At 41.3% G+C, this 19718-nt stretch overlaps 1 protein-coding gene across 3 annotated transcripts in view; it reads left to right on the top strand.

Annotated features, from left to right (window-relative positions):
• Positions 1–19718, top strand: part of bcar3 (BCAR3 adaptor protein, NSP family member) — an 88870-nt gene that overhangs the window by 45857 nt on the left and 23295 nt on the right. The window contains exon 1 of one of the 3 annotated variants that reach the window (XM_072438443.1): positions 16323–16462. The exons of the other annotated variants lie outside the window; for them this stretch is intronic. Coding sequence (XP_072294544.1) covers positions 16385–16462 — 78 coding nt within the window. The 5' untranslated portion in view covers positions 16323–16384. Of the gene's footprint in view, positions 1–16322; positions 16463–19718 lie in introns of those variants that run through there. 3 annotated transcript variants of the gene reach the window in all.

Here is a 19718-nt window from a genome sequence, read left to right as displayed (position 1 = left end):
ACTTATTCATGTTTTAATTTCTACGGCTGTATTTTACAACTATTAACCCATTTTTGTCCATTAATACGTTTAATCACAGTTTAATTTTGGCATTATATGGATGTTATTGGACGTTATCTTCTTAAATTGCATGAAAAAGTCCTGCGTAAAAGCTAATGTCTGAATAACTAACTTTATCTATATTAAAGATACTACTCATATTTTGCGATGTGGAAACTGATATCGAGCCTTTTCCATAACATCAAAATCTTATGAAATTCTTCGTTTGTAATTAAGTGATCCAAAAACTGTTACCCAATGAAAACCTTACTTCAGATGTAAATGACAGTTCCGACCTTGATACAGGAACGAGCAATGACTTTGGAAGATGAAATAAGGCATTTTTCAGCGTCTGTCACTTAAGTCAGAAGTGTGTGGTCGTTTTAGGTCCACGGGGATAATTCACCTTTAAATCACACAATATGTCACAGAGAGTCGCGTGTAAATTACCTTCACACGTTCAGACGGCGGCAGCTGCACCTGAGTCCTGCCCTGGATAAACTCGATGAGTGACAGGCCGCGCTTCACCAGCCACATAATCATCCGGCCCACACTGGACAGGAAATACGAGCGTGGGCCGCTTTTGTTCTCTCATTCTTAAGAACAAATACAGGTGTAACAGCCAAAAAAAAAAGAGAATACTAACCAAAAAGTGACTATTTATAACTACAGGTTTGATTCAATAGCTTAAAATGACAACATTGGACAAAATAAAACTAGTTCAAGGACATTTCTGATTGGTTACAGGATAATTTAGCTAAAAATAGGAAAATAACAACTTTTGGAGTATTTGGAGCAAGTGCATCTTGAAATAAGTTAAATAATCAAGGTCTATTAAAAAAATAAATCTTAGCTCATCAAAACTACTGAAATGATTGATGCACTGGAATCAGTTCAGGGTTTGTCCAATCAGTGTTTTTGGCCCAGAACGTCTCATAATGTGTGAGCGTTTATTCATACAGGACACTTCCATAGTTTCTCAGAGAGGTCATGATCCCGGTCCTGATGTAGACTTGGTTTGGTCCTGTTCTAGTCCTTGTTTAAGTCCGGGTTTAGTCCCAGTTTGGTCCTCATTGAGCCCACGTTTGTCCCGGTACAGACTGGGTTTAGTCATGTTCTAGTCTCTGTTTAGTTCTGATCTAGTCCAGGTTTACTTCCAGGTCTAGTCCAGTTTACTTCCAGGTTTACTTCCAGGTCTAGTCCAGGTTTACTTCCAGGTCTAGTCCAGGTCTACTTCCGGGTCTAGTCCAGGTCTACTTCCGGGTCTAGTCCAGGTCTACTTCCAGGTCTAGTCCAGGTTTACTTCCAGGTCTAGTCCAGGTCTACTTCCAGGTGTAGTCCAGGTCTACTTCCAGGTCTAGTCCAGGTTTACTTCCAGGTCTAGTCCAGGTCTACTTCCGGCTCTAGTCCAGGTCTACTTCCAGGTGTAGTCCAGGTTTACTTCCAGGTCTAGTCCAGGTTTACTTCCAGGTCTAGTCCAGGTCTACTTCTAGGTCTAGTCCAGGTCTACTTCCAGGTCTAGTCCAGGTTTACTTCCAGGTCTAGTCCAGGTCTACTTCCAGGTCGAGTCCAGGTCTACTTCCAGGTGTAGTCCAGGTCTACTTCCAGGTCTAGTCCAGGTCTACTTCCGGGTCTAGTCCAGGTCTACTTCCAGGTCTAGTCCAGGTTTACTTCCAGGTCTAGTCCAGGTCTACTTCCTGGTCTAGTCCAGGTCTACTTCCAGGTCTAGTCCAGGTCTACTTCCAGGTCTAGTCCAGGTCTACTTCCGGGTCTAGTCCAGGTCTACATCCGGGTCTAGTCCAGGTCTACTTCCGGGTCTAGTCCAGGTTTACTTCCAGGTCTAGTCCAGGTCTACTTCCAGGTCTAGTCCAGGTCTACTTCCGGGTCTAGTCCAGGTCTACTTCCAGGTCTAGTCCAGGTCTACTTCCAGGTCTAGTCCAGGTTTACTTCCAGGTCTAGTCCAGGTCTACTTCCTGGTCTAGTCCAGGTCTACTTCCAGGTCTAGTCCAGGTCTACTTCCAGGTCTAGTCCAGGTCTACTTCCAGGTCTAGTCCAGGTTTACCTCCAGGTCTAGTCCAGGTCTACTTCCAGGTCTAGTCCAGGTCTACTTCCGGGTCTAGTCCAGGTCTACTTCCAGGTCTAGTCCAGGTCTACTTCCAGGTCTAGTCCAGGTTTACTTCCAGGTCTAGTCCAGGTCTACTTCCTGGTCTAGTCCAGGTCTACTTCCAGGTCTAGTCCAGGTTTACTTCCAGGTCTAGTCCAGGTCTATTTCCAGATCTAGTCCAGGTTTACCTCCAGGTCTAGTCCAGGTTTACTTCCAGGTCTAGTCCAGGTCTACTTCCATGTCTAGTCCAGGTCTACTTCCGGGTCTAGTCCAGGTCTACTTCCGGGTCTAGTCCAGGTCTACTTCCAGGTCTAGTCCAGGTCTACTTCCAGGTCTAGTCCAGGTCTACTTCCAGGTCTAGTCCAGGTCTACTTCCAGGTCTAGTCCAGGTTTACCTCCAGGTCTAGTCCAGGTCTACTTCCAGGTCTAGTCCAGGTCTACTTCCAGGTCTAGTCCAGGTCTACTTCCAGGTCTAGTCCAGGTTTACCTCCAGGTCTAGTCCAGGTCTACTTCCGGGTCTAGTCCAGGTCTACTTCCGGGTCTAGTCCAGGTCTACTTCCAGGTCTAGTCCAGGTTTACTTCCAGGTCTAGTCCAGGTCTACTTCCAGGTCGAGTCCAGGTCTACTTCCAGGTCTAGTCCAGGTTTACTTCCAGGTCTAGTCCAGGTCTACTTCCGGCTCTAGTCCAGGTTTACTTCCAGGTGTAGTCCAGGTCTACTTCTAGGTCTAGTCCAGGTCTACTTCCGGGTCTAGTCCAGGTCTACTTCCAGGTGTAGTCCAGGTTTACTTCCAGGTCTAGTTCAGGTTTACTTCCAGGTCTAGTCCAGGTCTACTTCTAGGTCTAGTCCAGGTCTACTTCCAGGTCTAGTCCAGGTTTACTTCCAGGTCTAGTCCAGGTCTACTTCCAGATCGAGTCCAGGTCTACTTCCAGGTGTAGTCCAGGTCTACTTCCAGGTCTAGTCCAGGTCTACTTCCGGGTCTAGTCCAGGTCTACTTCCAGGTCTAGTCCAGGTCTACTTCCAGGTCTAGTCCAGGTTTACTTCCAGGTCTAGTCCAGGTCTACTTCCTGGTCTAGTCCAGGTCTACTTCCGGGTCTAGTCCAGGTCTACTTCCGGGTCTAGTCCAGGTCTACTTCCGGGTCTAGTCCAGGTTTACTTCCAGGTCTAGTCCAGGTCTACTTCCGGGTCTAGTCCAGGTCTACTTCCGGGTCTAGTCCAGGTCTACTTCCAGGTCTAGTCCAGGTCTACTTCCAGGTCTAGTCCAGGTTTACTTCCAGGTCTAGTCCAGGTCTACTTCCTGGTCTAGTCCAGGTCTACTTCCAGGTCTAGTCCAGGTCTACTTCCAGGTCTAGTCCAGGTCTACTTCCAGGTCTAGTCCAGGTTTACCTCCAGGTCTAGTCCAGGTCTACTTCCAGGTCTAGTCCAGGTCTACTTCCGGGTCTAGTCCAGGTCTACTTCCAGGTCTAGTCCAGGTCTACTTCCAGGTCTAGTCCAGGTTTACTTCCAGGTCTAGTCCAGGTCTACTTCCTGGTCTAGTCCAGGTCTACTTCCAGGTCTAGTCCAGGTCTACTTCCAGGTCTAGTCCAGGTCTACTTCCGGGTCTAGTCCAGGTCTACTTCCGGGTCTAGTCCAGGTCTACTTCCGGGTCTAGTCCAGGTTTACTTCCGGGTCTAGTCCAGGTCTACTTCCGGGTCTAGTCCAGGTCTACTTCCGGGTCTAGTCCAGGTCTACTTCCAGGTCTAGTCCAGGTCTACTTCCAGGTCTAGTCCAGGTTTACTTCCAGGTCTAGTCCAGGTCTACTTCCTGGTCTAGTCCAGGTCTACTTCCAGGTCTAGTCCAGGTCTACTTCCAGGTCTAGTCCAGGTCTACTTCCAGGTCTAGTCCAGGTTTACCTCCAGGTCTAGTCCAGGTCTACTTCCAGGTCTAGTCCAGGTCTACTTCCGGGTCTAGTCCAGGTCTACTTCCAGGTCTAGTCCAGGTTTACTTCCAGGTCTAGTCCAGGTCTACTTCCTGGTCTAGTCCAGGTCTACTTCCAGGTCTAGTCCAGGTTTACTTCCAGGTCTAGTCCAGGTCTATTTCCAGATCTAGTCCAGGTTTACCTCCAGGTCTAGTCCAGGTTTACTTCCAGGTCTAGTCCAGGTCTACTTCCATGTCTAGTCCAGGTCTACTTCCGGGTCTAGTCCAGGTCTACTTCCGGGTCTAGTCCAGGTCTACTTCCAGGTCTAGTCCAGGTCTACTTCCAGGTCTAGTCCAGGTCTACTTCCAGGTCTAGTCCAGGTCTACTTCCAGGTCTAGTCCAGGTTTACCTCCAGGTCTAGTCCAGGTCTACTTCCAGGTCTAGTCCAGGTCTACTTCCAGGTCTAGTCCAGGTCTACTTCCAGGTCTAGTCCAGGTTTACCTCCAGGTCTAGTCCAGGTCTACTTCCAGGTGTAGTCCAGGTTTACCTCCAGGTCTAGTCCAGGTCTACTTCCGGGTCTAGTCCAGGTCTACTTCCAGGTGTAGTCCAGGTTTACTTCCATGTCTAGTCCAGGTCTACTTCCGGGTCTAGTCCAGGTCTACTTCTGGGTCTAGTCCAGGTCTACTTCCAGGTCTAGTCCAGGTCTACTTCCAGGTCTAGTCCAGGTTTACTTCCAGGTCTAGTCCAGGTCTACTTCCTGGTCTAGTCCAGGTCTACTTCCAGGTCTAGTCCAGGTCTACTTCCAGGTCTAGTCCAGGTCTACTTCCAGGTCTAGTCCAGGTTTACTTCCAGGTCTAGTCCAGGTCTAGTCCTGATTTTGTGAACTCGCCGTTAAAGAATGGAGTTCAACATATTTGGATTGGATTTACGGTAAGTTATAAGTGTTTCAATTAAAAAAGCCGTATCTGTTTTAGTGTTTGTTGTTCGATATCAGAACTGAAAAATGCGGTGAATGTTGGTTTCTTTGGCTGGAAAGAGCAATTATTGTGTTGATTTGAAATGTTGTTGTGTTTGTGTGAAATGTGACAGTTTGCAAAGAAAAGTCAGTATTTACTCCTTGCAGCTGGATTCTCAGATAATGGATTTTGTCTGCATTCTCGCTTTCCCTTTAATTATAGAAGATGTTAAACGTCTTATGCAGCTTGAGACTCATTCACCTATTTTACATTCTTCATTTAAACCAGGGAGTGACGTAAGCGTGACATAATTCTCGAGAAGCTTTCCGGCCTTCATGGAGCTGGGATTAAACTCAGAATCCTTAGATTATAAGAATAAAAAAGATAATACAAGCTGCAAAAAGAACTGACGAAATTATTTTACAAACAATTTTACATATAAAAAGTAACATTTCCGCACTTTGGTGGTTAATTTTGTCTGATATTTGAACATTTAAAGCATGTTTTAGCTTATTTCTGATGGAATGCCACAATTTGAATATCAAGATGAAAACAAACAAACAAACAAACAAACAAACAAACAAACAAACAAACACACACAAGTCAATGTTCTAATGCGGTTTACACAAATTTTGAGGCACTTTAGACATATATTTGATAATATGTTAGGACTGGGCAAAGATGTTGGAGGAATAAATTGGATAATTTTGTGTGTTAAATGACATTAGAGGCTAATCTATTTAATTAGTCTTATTCATACATTTGATAATTCTACGTCAGAATCCGTTTTATTGCCATTGTCAGTGAAATTCACAAACTTCAGCTTTAACATGCAACATAAAACAATGAATAATAAAAATCATAGTAAAAAGTATAGGCTAAATTTTAAAATAAGATCAAATAAAATAAGGACATGCAAAATGAATGTGTAGTAGATTTAAATACAACAAATAGACAACAAGATCAGAACTAGCAGTGCAGAACAGTGGAATATTCAGTCATATAATTATCTGTTTTTAAAAGAAACCCTAAAATTGAATCAAAATTTGAGCTCAATCTATTTTTGCTCTACTGCCCGATACTTTATTTAGGTCATAGTTCATGGATGTTATGTAACGCATAAGTCTCGTAACCAGGATACAGTTTCAAACAAAGTAAACCTTCATCAGCTCTGTCCGTTCATGAACTCATCCATCACGTGTCTATTCTACGTTTGCTCCGGCGTTTGGAAACTGAAACGCAAACGTCCGACCCGCACTTTGTTTTTTTCCCGTGGCCGGCTCGAGTCAGTTCCATAATTCAGAACCGTCGTGACGTGTGCAGCTGTGTTTGCGGAGGCTCGAAATGTCCACGCATCGCCCACTTAGACTGCACAGCTCAGGGGTCAAGAGTACGGCCTCCGCATCAGGGCCTTTACAGGGTCCACGGTGTTGTTTAAATTAAAGCGAGGAAGGAAGTGTCTGCGCGTTACAATGGAGTGCGTACCTATATTCCTCGGTACCTATGTTCCCTGGTACCTATATTCCCTCTTTTCTATGGACCGGGGAACTAGGCTACTGGTTCAGGTTCCACATCCCCAATAATTGTGCTTAAATGAAGGAAGTGTCTACGCATCACAATCGGGTGCATTCCTATGTTCCCCGGTACCTATGTTCCCCGGTACCCATGTTCTCCGGTACCTATGTCCCCTGGTACCTATGTTCCCCGGTACCTATGTCCCCCGGTACCTATGTTCCCCAGTACCTATGTCCCCCGGTACCTATGTTCCCCGGTACCTATGTTCCCCGGTACCTAAGTTCCCCGGTACCTATGTTCCCCGGTACCTATGTTCCCCGGTACCTATGTTCCCCGGTACCCATGTTCTCCGGTAACTATGTTCCCCGGTACCCATGTCCCCCGGTACCCATGTCCCCCGGTACCCATGTTCTCCGGTACCCATGTTCTCCGGTACCCATGTCCCCCGGTACCCATGTTCTCCGGTACCTATGTCCCCCGGTACCCATGTTCTCCGGTACCCATGTCCCCCGGTACCCATGTTCTCCGGTACCCATGTTCTCCGGTACCTATGTCCCCCGGTACCCATGTTCTCCGGTACCTATGTCCCCCGGTACCCATGTTCTCCGGTACCCAGGTTTCCCGGTAACTATGTCCCCCGGTACTCATGTTCCCCGGTACCTATGTTCCCCGGTACCTATGTTCCCCGGTACCCATGTTCCCCGGTACCCATGTTCCCCTGTACCTATATTCCTTGGTACCTATGTTCCCTGGTACATATATTCCTGGTACTTATATTCCTCAATACCTATGCCTACCCCAGTGATTGTGCATAAATGAAGGAAGTGTCACAATCACACACTCGATATCCTGAAAGAAATCCCACACTTACAGTATCACTATCTGCCATTTTCCAGAGCAGTGTAACAATGACTAAAAATAGCTCGTGAGTGCATTTTTCTGCCAAAAACGATGAGAAAAGCATAACTGTAACAGGAAAATCAAGACACAAGCGGACGTATGTAGAGTTTTGGCTTTTTTTTATTAAAACGTGAGGTTAAAAGTGCACGGAATTGGCATTAAACGGATGGATTTAGCATTTATTCAATCGCACACTCAAATGCCCTGACAAACTTGATTTCTCACTGTGTGCTGTATTTTTGTGATGTCGTTTGTGACTGTTTGATGACATCTGGTTACATGAAAGGGTCCAGAGCTCCTTGCGTGAGTTCGGGGCGCACGGTTCCTCTTGACACTGCAGTCGTTCTTGTCTATTCCCACTCTGTCTTTGAGCCGAGACACTTTGAAGATTAAAGTCTTGTGCGGGGGAACAATGCGGCGCTGTGTGTTTGTGGATTTGGACTCAGGTTGCAGTGACTGAGAAGTGAAACACACACCTGAAACAAAATGAGTCAACACTTACCTTTACAACTATGTTAAGTCTGACACCTGTTTATCTGAATTATACAGCGATTTACCAACGGCACTGAAACAAGAGCAGGGGAATGGGTGTACTTTGCTGCTCTCTAGCGGTCAAGAGATAGAACTACACAAAGAGCTTAAATTTAAATATATCAATTATCAATTAGAAAGTTTTCCTGTAATTTACTCACATAAATTTAAGACAAAAATGTATTACAAGTTTTTCAAGCCATGTTTTAATTAATATAGAAGTACAGTATTTTATGTGTAAAAACGGCAAAAATTGCACATAATATTGGGACATTTGAATCTGAAAATGGACAGAAAAACGTTTAAAATGTATTGCTTGATTTTGTGTTAGAAGAAAAAAAAAATACAGAGGGGATTTGGGATATCTTATTTAGTTTTTGAGTAAACTATACTGAAAATGTGTGAACATTTAAAATTTTTGCCAAATCTTTTAAACTTAAAACGTGAATAAATCAGGCTTAGTATTAGATATCAACAAATCCTTCTGTAAAATCATGTTAGGTACAAGATTAGAAAGTTTGGTGTGTGTAGGTGCGAGTCTAAGTTTGTGATCTTTATATACGGGATAAAAAGGCATTCAAGAAGTTACAATGTCCCCGAGAAATCTATGGATGAAGTGCATTAAATTAAATAATAATTATCGTTTCCACATGAAAACCACATGAAGAATGTTGAGAGAGCAAACTGACCAAAAATAATAAAACGTAATAATAATAATAATAATAATGAAATGTTTTGCTGTAGTGTCTCGGTTTAAGAACAGGATTTGTGAAATTGTTACGCACTTAACCTTCTCATCTTGAAACACCTGCTATAACACTTAAAACATTCAAATGTCCCATGCCATGTCCATATTAAAAAATAAATAAAATACAATATTTAACCAGGACAAACAAAAGTATGATGTGGACAAATCTAAATGATACATTATGAAATATTACCACAAAACTGTGTGCATTTACATCTTAATAAATCAGAATAAAGAACACAACTAAAACTTAATGTTTGTTGAATCAATAAAGTTGCACCGCATAACTTTTCTGGCCCAGTTTTGCGCCTGGAGATGTCATTGTATTAAATGTGTCTCAGTATGACATTAAACCCTATCTATTCCCGTGAACACAAGCAAATGAAGCCACCAGGCCATGTACAAGTCAGATCTGTGGAGAGGCGACCTGACTCAGAAAAATAATACAGGTTTTTAAAGGGATTTTTGGGATGAAAAACACTGCTAAAAGATCATGTTCAGAGTTTTCTTGTTTAAATAATTGTATTAAATGCAATTTGGAAATTTGTTACTTATTAAGATAAGATAACATAAGATAATCCTTTATTGTCCACACATGGGTAAATTTCATTGTTGCAACGCAGGTAGATACAGAGGTAGATACAGAGGAAAAGAACAGATCACTTATAGGAATGTCCAGGACATTTTAATTAAATATTAAATATTTAATATTTGAATATTATTATGTCCAGGACCTTTTAATTATTGCCTCAGTAATTAAAAAGGATACATTAAATTAAGCTAATTCTGTATATTTATGATCTTACAACAAGATTTTTTTTTATATTTGATACCAGTTTATTGCAGATTAGATTAGATTAGACTATGAGGGTGACGAATACTATGACTATGGGGCAAGTATTCTCTATTAATGGCAAATACTGGTCTGATAGAGTATAATATAAATACCTAGAGATAAAAACAACCTTACTCTCCCACAAATCACATCAAAACTGAAAGGTCACTGTACAGTGCACATTAGAATGAGACAGACCCGCTCACTCAAACTCACCGATGACAGCAGCGTGTTCATTAATCAATACTGTCTCGTGTCGCGACGATCCGTCTCGCAACTGTTCCATCTCTGTACAATCCATACGTGCATCTGGGTCACACAGTGCATTAGCGACTACAGTACAGGACAATACAGGACAGTAAAGTACAGTAAAGTACAGTAAAGTACAGTAAAGTAGTGTTTACTCGCTGTGGAATCAATAATGTAGAGCTGTTGTGTGAGTTTGTGTGAGCAACAGGTACTTTAATAACTCTTAATACTCATTACATTGGATATTTTAACATTAAAAAGATACACAGATGTTACCTTTGGATACGGCTTGCCCAGGACTACTTTTAATCAAATTGCACTTCTCGAGAGTAGTTTTTGATTCACTTTTTTCCCTCTAAATTCATAATTAGTTTGAAGTAACAGCACTCTTATTTGAGTTGAACATTTGGTTTCTCTTCCTGCTGTGACTGAATCTAAAGTGACAAAGGATTTATAGTATGTTGACAATATTCACTGATTATTTGTGTTTCTTGCGCCGCTTCTTCAGAAATGACTTTGTTTTTCTCATTTCGGTGGTTTCTTTTGTGCACAATTTAAGGTTTTGTCCTTCTTTTTACATTAACTTAAAATCAGAAATCAAATGTTAAAGAGGTTTTTAGTCTTACTTGAGCAAAATCTTGGACTATTATGTACTTCTACCTGAGTAATGTTACAGTAATGGTAATAAGATAAGATAAGATAAGATATTCCTTTATTGTCCCACATGGGGAAATTTCATTGGCGCAACGCAGGTAGATACAGAGGTAGATACAGAAGAACAGATCACTTATAGGAAGTCTGAAAAAACACTTTCAGTAGAAGATCTCCTATAAATAAATAAAAACTCCCATAGACAAATAAATAAATACATAAATACCATTGCGTGTGATCACGACAGTAATTGCACATGAATATGTGTCACGACAGCACATAGATTGCACATGAATTTCACAGTAATTGCACATGAATTCCAACAGCAATTGCACATACGACAGAATTGCACATCAGTATTAGGTTAGGTCAGTATTGCGACGGGATAACGTGACGATCTCCGGGTAAGACGACTGTTCTCCTCAGTTTCATGTGTTCCTCCTTTGTGGAAACGCGGTACGGCGCCGGCCGGGGGGCGGGGCCGGAGCCGGGGGGGCGGGGCCGGGGGCGGGGCCGGAGCCGGGGGACTCAGAGCCAAGACACATCGCCACGGCACGACGAAAACACTCAATCCAGCCGAATAAAGTCAAAACAAGTTAATTTAAAGCGATTCCAGTGCGTGTCTCGATCGTTCGTGAAGTTCCTCTTTCATATAAACGTGTAAATAAACGTGTACCGACGACACGCCGTACTTTAGCGCGGCCGGAGGGCGCGGGGGGGGGGCTGGTGGGCTAGTTCGGAGCTAGCTCACGTCACAACAACACAACGAACGCAACGAAAAACGCTCAAATCCAGCCGAAAAAAGTCAAAAACAGTTGAATTAAAAAAACTATTCCAGCGCGTGTCCCTATCGTACAGTAAAATAGAAAAAATATACTAACTATATTTACAAAATATAGGAGATAAAGCACAATAAGTGTGAGAAAGAAGAGAGAGCGTTTACACCGGGCTGCCAGCTGTACCAGCGCCTTATGTGATGGCAATATAATGGTAATAGTAATGGTTAGGGATGTCAAGATTATTAGGCTAATTGATAATCCTGATTATTGAGGTCACAATATAATCACAAAGAAAAAAAAAAAGATGATTGTGACATTTTTAGAATTATGTTATTTGTATTCAATTTCTAGAAAAGTGACAATTTTCAAACTAAATTAGGTATTTTTTATTTCAATTAAAAGAAATGTGACGATTTAAAAGCAAGATTAAGTATTTTCTGCTCACCTTTTTCCTCAAAATAGTAACACAAAATGTAAAGTTTGTTTTCATCTTGCCGTTTATGTCCAATTGATCATTCAGAATAAAGCACGAAAATGTAGAATTTTATTGCTGTCTTGGCCGTGATGTGAATAATTGTGAATAATTGTTAAATCTCTGTGTTTATTCTCACAATAATCGTTACGCTGACATTTGAAATCCCTATAATGTTACTCTTGAGTGTCATTTATGGATACTCTTCCCACCTCCGACACTTAAGACTTCAAACTTCATGGGTAAAACGTTGCCGGACACGATTCAGAAGTCAACAGCTGAATTTTAAAAGAAAACACGTGGAAATACAGCCTTGATCTTTGTGCAGCGTCACTTTACAAGGGTCAGTACGCGTAATAAGTCAGTGCTGTTGCGATCGGCGCTCTCAAACTGTCACAAACCGTCCATGAGCCACGTGAACACCAGTGTCACCAGTTTGTTTTGAGCCTCACACATGATGAACCTGATGAACTTGATACACAGGGTTTTGTCTGGTCTTAATCTGGAGCGCGAAGTCGCTGACCTCGTGTTTGTTTGATTGTGTCGCTCGACGTGATAAATCAGGGAACGATAACATTAGAGGTGCAAATCTGGCGCGTCACTGTTTATTTTTGGTGTCCGGGGCCGGTTTATGCGCCCGATCTTAGGGGCCTACGTCATGGGTGATTGCGATCATAGAGAAAAAAGGGGGTGATGGGGTTTGGTGCTGACAAAACCTCACGAAACTATGAAGTATGAGTAAAATATGACAACATATCAAGACCACAAGCTCAAAGGAGGTCATGAAATAACAATTTGTGCAGAAAATGAAAGAAACTAGTAAACTCACATGTAAAAATGGTTGAGAAAACTCACAATTTACTCTCAAATCGTACATAATTAGTCGACTGGTAAACATTTTGGTCGATTTAGACATTGGCCAAAGAGCTCTTGACAAAAATATACATGAAACAAAAAAATAATCATCAAGAGAACTTAAGAAGCATCATTTTAATTCCAAAAAAGTAAGTAAGATTGTACTTATTTAACTGTATTGTTCAAAAAGCTTATTTTTTCTCTCAAATTATGGACTGTGTGAACAAATACACTTCATTCTTTGTATATTTTGACTGATGAAGTTGTTTTTTACACTGGAGAAATACAGCATTGTATAGAAATCTCTGCCTTAGGAAATATGGATATTTTGCCAGTCCATTTACAAAAACGCTCCACCGTAACCGTCTTCGCTTTTAGTTTTGCCCGTGGTTTGTCTGGCGTAAAACTTGCTGAACAAACTGCTTTTCTCCGTCCAGTCGACAGAAACAACAATTAGCAGACGAAAGCGAAGAGAAGACAGGAGCGTCGCGTGGGATTCCGACTCCGATGCCTTTGCGCTGTTGTTTTCCCGTAGCATTCCTGGTGTGACGGATGTGTGTATTTTAAGGTGACTTTTAGCCTAGCCGGTGATTTGGGGGCGCCGTGGTTGGCAGAAAGGGCAATGTTCTCTATGGATTTGGATGGTGGATGTTCTGGGACTTCATGCTGTAATTAGTGGCTACATTTCCCGCGGTTGAAAAGGGCTCGCGGCTGTCTCCACGAGGGAGGGTCGTGTCACAAGTTCATTTGCACAGTGTTTTTACAAGTCATGCAATCAGCCAAAAATGTGGACGTAAAAATGCATATTTTTGTTCAGACCAAACTGACTGAGGGTGAATCTGCGAAGAGGATGCTCTTCCATAAATGATAAAGCATTTAAAATGAGGCTGCGCTTTGGTGTTCACAGACGTTTGCTCTCGCTCTTGGTGTAAATTGGGATCAGGGATCATGAGGTTATATTTTGAATATATATTTGAACATTTTAAATTGCAATGATGGCTTGAGAAACACAGGGAAAATGTTGATTTTGCACAATAGGTCTCCTTTAAAATGATTTGGTAAATAAACTAAAGAAAGTACTATGAAATATCTCAAAATGTCAATAATTGTATTAAAATGAATGAAACTATGCAACAAATGTCCACTTTTCTAAAAATGTAATACGTCTATACAACTTTATTGTTGTCCATGCAACTTTATTATAATGCATTATTTAACCTTATTTAGCATGAAAACATTTGTAAATAGCTTAATGACAACTTAATGCAACAGTATGTAACTTTCTGAAGGTGGCACCTGCGCGATTCCACAGAAATAGAAAAAGTTAAAACCTTACTATGGAACATTCTCCATGGAGATAGATATATTTTGTTTTTGTTTGCCATATTGTGGAATATTTTAGCCATATTTCCATGGAAACAAGCAGGAAGCGGCTGTATGAGTCAGGTTTGTGGAGATGCAGCTCGCTCTTAGTAAAGACAGGAAAGGTTTTCTGTGTGTTTTTGCACAAAAACAAAAATAAAGTTTTATTGCAAAAAAAAAGAAAAACATCCAACATGAAAAAAAGCAAACTGGCTTTTATTTGTGTCTATTGTTTTGCTAAAATGTTACGTATTGGGGCTTTAGTTAAGACATCAAGGGTAGGAGTTAGGTCTTAGTGTATTAATTAAGTAGTTACTACTATGTGTTCATTATGAATTAAGTCTTTATTAAGCTAATAAAGTGTTATTATAATAAAGTATCGGCTGAAGCTGTACATTTATAAAAACACTCACAGTTCACATCAGTTTCAAAACAGCACTGGTGATGAAATGAAAGCCAGACGTTATGATTGTGTGGTATGATTATGGACGGTCAGCCGTTATCAGCCGGTGTGAACCTCTCATATTCTTTCCTCCCGTCTAGACGGCAGCGTTCAGTGTTGTTTGGAGCACAGCGTCATGCCATTAAATACTCTAACATGCTTGTTGTCGCTGTCTGCACTTATTTTAACCGGGAACACACACAGCACAGGATATGAGGCACTTTCTGTTTTTAGACACACGGATTTATGGAAGTCATAAGAGACGACAGGAACAGAAAAGTGGCATTAAATGGAAGGAATGGTTCAACACTGACTGTCTGCGTGACTTTTTATACGTTTGAAGTGAGTGTTTTGGCTTTAAATTGTTGCATGTCATGTACTTTGAAGTGACTCAAAATTGTGTTACGCTTGAACATCAAAGACAAGTTTATTCCAATCATAAATCTTCAGAAACTTTTGTCTATATTTTGTGCATTTTAGTGCCTGTCGTTGTGTCCTTGGGCAAGACGCATTTCCGTGAGTGAGTTTTGGTGGTGCAGCCTCGCTTCTGTTAGTCTGGATTATTATGATTATTATGATTCCAAAAAAAGACAGCTGCCTTTTCAGCTTTTTATATCAATGGATAGACTTTTTCTTTTTAAATAATATCCAGATTGCAGTGGACATCTCATTAGAGCACATTACTCTCACACGGCTCAGTCTCAGTTTAGTGATGAATACAGATGATCTCAAATATGGAAAAGTCTGCCCTCCTGCTTTTTCACAGGATCAGCTTAAGAACGCTTTAAATCGTCTGAATAATTGCACATTTCCATTTCACGTTTCCTTTTTCAAGCTTGATGTTTTGAATGGTGTATCTCACAGGGTGGTCAGAAGTATTGAAAATCGGATACTAATAAATACTGTTACTATATCTCGTCATCCAACTTACTAATATTTGCTGCAGTTTTATTCAAGCCTAATTTATGCAATTTTGTTGGAGGTGACGGCATGTTAAGGACTTTGAGAAGGGTTTTTGGTAACAATCCATCACAAGTGAAAATAAATACATCTAAATTTAAAAGTCATGGATGTATAATCAAAGCAACACGCTCAGAAAAAAAAGAGAATATACTTTGAATTTGCTTTTTACATATTTTTGTGTAGAAAAGCTTGTTTTCAGTAAAATGACAACATTGTGGTGAGACGTGGTTTGTACAGAAGGATTTTCCTTTGGGCCAGTCCTTGGGAGTTGAGATTTGATTGGCTCGGAGTAAACCACATGGCTCTGTTAAGCCTCCTTATACGGTCATGGTGGGCGGAGCTAAAGAGAGGAGAAAGTGTGAGAATGGATCATACAGTGCAGTGAGCGGTGGAGGCTTCACTCTGCAGGGGACAGAGCTGGGACTTAGATGAGACAGAGCCGGGACTGAGTCGGGACCGAGCCGGGACTGAGATGAGACAGAGCCGGGTCTGAGCCAGGACTGAGCCAGAACTGAGCCAAGACTGAGCCAGGACTGAGCTTGGACTGAGCCAGGACTGAGCCAGGACTGAGCTTGGACTGAGCCAGGACTGAGCCAGAACTGAGCCAGAACTGAGCCAGGACTGACAGAGCCAGGACTGAGTCGGGACTGAGCTTGGACTGAGCCAGGACTGAGCCAGGACTGAGCCAGAACTGAGCCAGAACTGAGCCAGGACTGAGCCAGGACTGACAGAGCCAGGACTGAGTCGGGACTGAGCTTGGACTGAGCCAGGACTGAGCCAGGACTGAGCCAGAACTGAGCCAGAACTGAGCCAGGACTGACAGAGCCAGGACTGAGTCGGGACTGAGCTTGGACTGAGCCAGGACTGAGCCAGGACTGAGCCAGAACTGAGCCAGGACTGAGCCAGAACTGAGCCAGGACTGAGCTTGGACTGAGCCAGGACTGAGCCGGGACTGAGAAGGGACCGTGAGGAGGACACTACAGGATGGAGACATGTCCAGAATAATCTGAGCTGTTTCGAGTTGCAATGGGATGAAGTGTCACTCAGAGATGTTGAAGATCTGAAGCCGGAAATTGCAACAACAAAAAATGTCCGAAAGATGCAACCTGAAGGACTTCACTGCAGCTTTGTGTTGCTTTTACAACAAGAACTCCATCAATGCAAAGGTGAGAAGAAAGTTTCATATTTAAGATCGGGAACAATATCTCCATGCCGAAGTGAAAGATCACACAGCTCAGGCTCAGCTTTTCTTTTTCTTTTGATTCATGCATTTCAGATGAGACATTTACATTGTTGTTGTTGTTGTTGTTGTTGTTGTTGTTGTTAATTTCTATTGTATCTTATCTATTAGTGTTATCAAGGCACTGAGGAATGTGCTCTATTCTCGATACATTTTTTAGGTCAAAGTTTTAGGCAATTTCACTGACATTTTCAACACAAAATAATTGCAATTTCTCTGTCAAACCCTGTTCTCTCATAATGCCTCTCACAAAGTCCAATATCATTCTTAAAGATTATGTTTTGTCCTGTTGACGTGATTTTTTAGTACAGATGCTAGTTTTAGTATTGATTAGTATCCAAAAAGTATATTGTATAATTTGAGGCTTTGTGCAAAATTTCCTTTCATTTTTGGATCAAATTAAGTGTTTCTGGTGTTTATACCAACAGTTGATCAATTACATAACTAATTAACTCCTTCTCTGGTCATTTTTCATTCTTTTGCCAATTTCCGTTCGTGTGTGAGCTGCTTTCTTGATGTATGAATGCATTTGCACACCAGCGCTTGCAGTGAATGTATTCCGATGCCTCTGAACCTCACTTATTGCTTGTGTTTCGCCGTATTTCTTCCTAACTTGCTCCCATATGAGACAAGTGGGACTTCAGGATGGAGCATATTGGGCCGTGCGGAGAACAACACTTCCCTGACAGCGTAATCTAATGAGAGTGAATGGCCGTCCTCTTCCCCTGTGCTGCGTGTGTGAGCCGAACACTGGGCTCTTATTATGGGCCCGGGCGCTCCCATAAACGACCACAGTGTGACTGCCGTGTCTGTGTGCGCCGCCAACCGATACACGGCCGGGTCTATCCATAAAGAAGAGAAGTGACGACAGTGGCAGAGGTGTAAGCGGGTGAGAAAACAGTGAGACGTATCCAGTTTGGGCTTTAGAATGCTGTTAAAGATATTGGATGGGCGATAGCGATAAAAGACGGTATCGATATTCAGACGATATTCAAAGTCAAAGTGAAATGTTGTTAAAAGATGTCTCTGTTGAGGTTTAAGTGTCAGGCAATTGTGAAGTGATTGATATTTCTGGACTTTTGTGGGTAGAATTGGACAGTTTTTACCCTTATTTGGACGTTTAGAACCTTTTTTTCGTTTCGCAGCCTGTTCAATATTCAAATGCTGCACATCTTCTAAACGGCAATCACAATGTTATAAATATTTTCGATATTTGATCATCTGCCCACCTCTAGATTGAACAACTGAAGGTCAAAGTCACAAAAAGCACATTTAAGGAAACGCCCCAAAAATGTACGATTAAAAAAATGTTTAGTGTTCACCTTATTCACCAGAGAAAATAAGTTCTACACAGACTAAAAAGTTGTTTTCGGGACGCCTGGGGAATCAGTGCATTTTTGACTTGTTGGTCACATGAACATTGAATATTTTACACAAATCATTCTACTTTATTGCATATTTAGCGGTGAGACTTTTCCCTCGTTCTCCATTCAAACCAATGGAGTTTCCACTGGAGCGGAAGTGAGATTACAACGGCTGATCACGTGGGAAAAGAGGGAAAAGATTGTGACAAATAACAACACAAACATTCTTGATTTGGAGACAATAAAGGATTATTAGCTTCTCTTATTTTATTCTTAGAAAACGGATTGTTATTCGATACCAATTTCGATACCTGTGACAAATGTAATTTTCAACACAAAATAACATTAGTTATTTCATACTAATTTTGATATAAATCCATCCAGACCATTAAAACTATTCAGGAATGGTACAGTTTTGTCCTATTTATTTTAACATAACATTTTTGAATAAATACTAAATAAATTCTAGTTTTAGTATGGATTTGTATCTAGGTGTCGATTTTACAACCTTGCAGACTTTTATATTTATCCATCCATCCATCCATAGTAAAACAATATATAAAAATAATATACAAGCAGCCTTCAACATTCAATCTAGATTAAATATCTCACAAATTGTATTTTCTGTGCATTTCACCTCATCGCAAGTAAATCCCTAGAAACATGCAATTGCTGTTGGGATTAACACTGAAAACGTCAAATTAATCATGATCTGAAATAGTGACATGTTTTTGATGGATGCACAAAGGATAAATGGGTCCTGTGGGTTAAATGGGCATCAAACCAGATCAACAGAAGGAGCAGAAGAGAGCGGCTGCGGGCACAATAACATAAGTACTATATCAAGTGCCTCGCTTCAAGTACTATCCACTTTTATCATCCCAATGACATTCAGCGAGGACAAAACACTCCTTTAAATGTCACTGTAAACGGCCCGACCTCCGGAGCAGCAAGATTAAGATACATTTTGTGTGGAAAGAGTAAGCAACAGTGGCAGAAACACAAAAATGAGAGGTTTCCACAGAGACGTGATGTCACACAAACTGATGGTGGAGAGTTCAAACTAAATAGGATGATCTCACGTCTTCTCGTAACATTTGAGCCGCAAAACTACAATTATAACGCCTTATATCAGTGATACTCATTTGTGTTCGTCCACATCACTTAAGCCGTGGTTTAGTCTGATTTTAGACCAGGTTTAGTCTCAGTTTGGCCCTGGTAGTTATTCGATTTAGTGGAAGGGGTGTCACTGTATGAAGTATGATTATTGTGAGAACATTGTGCTTTTACTATTAACAGTGAGAGTTTAAAAAAAGGACTTTATCTTTGTGTTTACTGGAGAGTAATGGTAATTAGGTTTGACAAATTTTTGCTTCTAAACTCCTTACTTTTTTTTACATCTATATCTGGAGTTACTAAAAAGCCAGACATTGTTATTATGCTAGAGTTAAAAGGTTGAGAATCACTGCCCTAAATTGATCAAATACTGAGGGATTAAATCGGGAAAGGCTAATAATAGCATTGTTGTGCTTCACTGCTAATAATAGTTATTACAGGTCAGGTGTTTCTGTTTGTTCAAATGCTGGCGTGCATGACACTAAAGGGCTGGGCAATACTGTGAGGCAAAACATCTTCATAACGATCTTTTTATTTTTTTTAATGGTGTTTCTTCACATTTATTGATTTTTAAGTCAAATTTCATAAACAAGTAGACTTTACAAAGAAAATTTCAACGTGAGCGCAAATCCCCGCTCCAGAGCCGTTTAAAGGGCCCTTATCGTGCAAAATTTACTTTTCAGAGCTTTTAACATTCTTACA

The sequence above is a fragment of the Eucyclogobius newberryi genome, unplaced genomic scaffold (genome assembly GCF_026437365.1).
Source record: "Eucyclogobius newberryi isolate DKJ021-1_F unplaced genomic scaffold, fEucNew1.0.hap1 SCAF_9, whole genome shotgun sequence".
NCBI lineage: Eukaryota > Metazoa > Chordata > Actinopteri > Gobiiformes > Gobiidae > Eucyclogobius > Eucyclogobius newberryi.
Note: the sequence above shows the minus strand (reverse complement) of the source record. Positions and strands in the feature narration are given on the sequence as shown.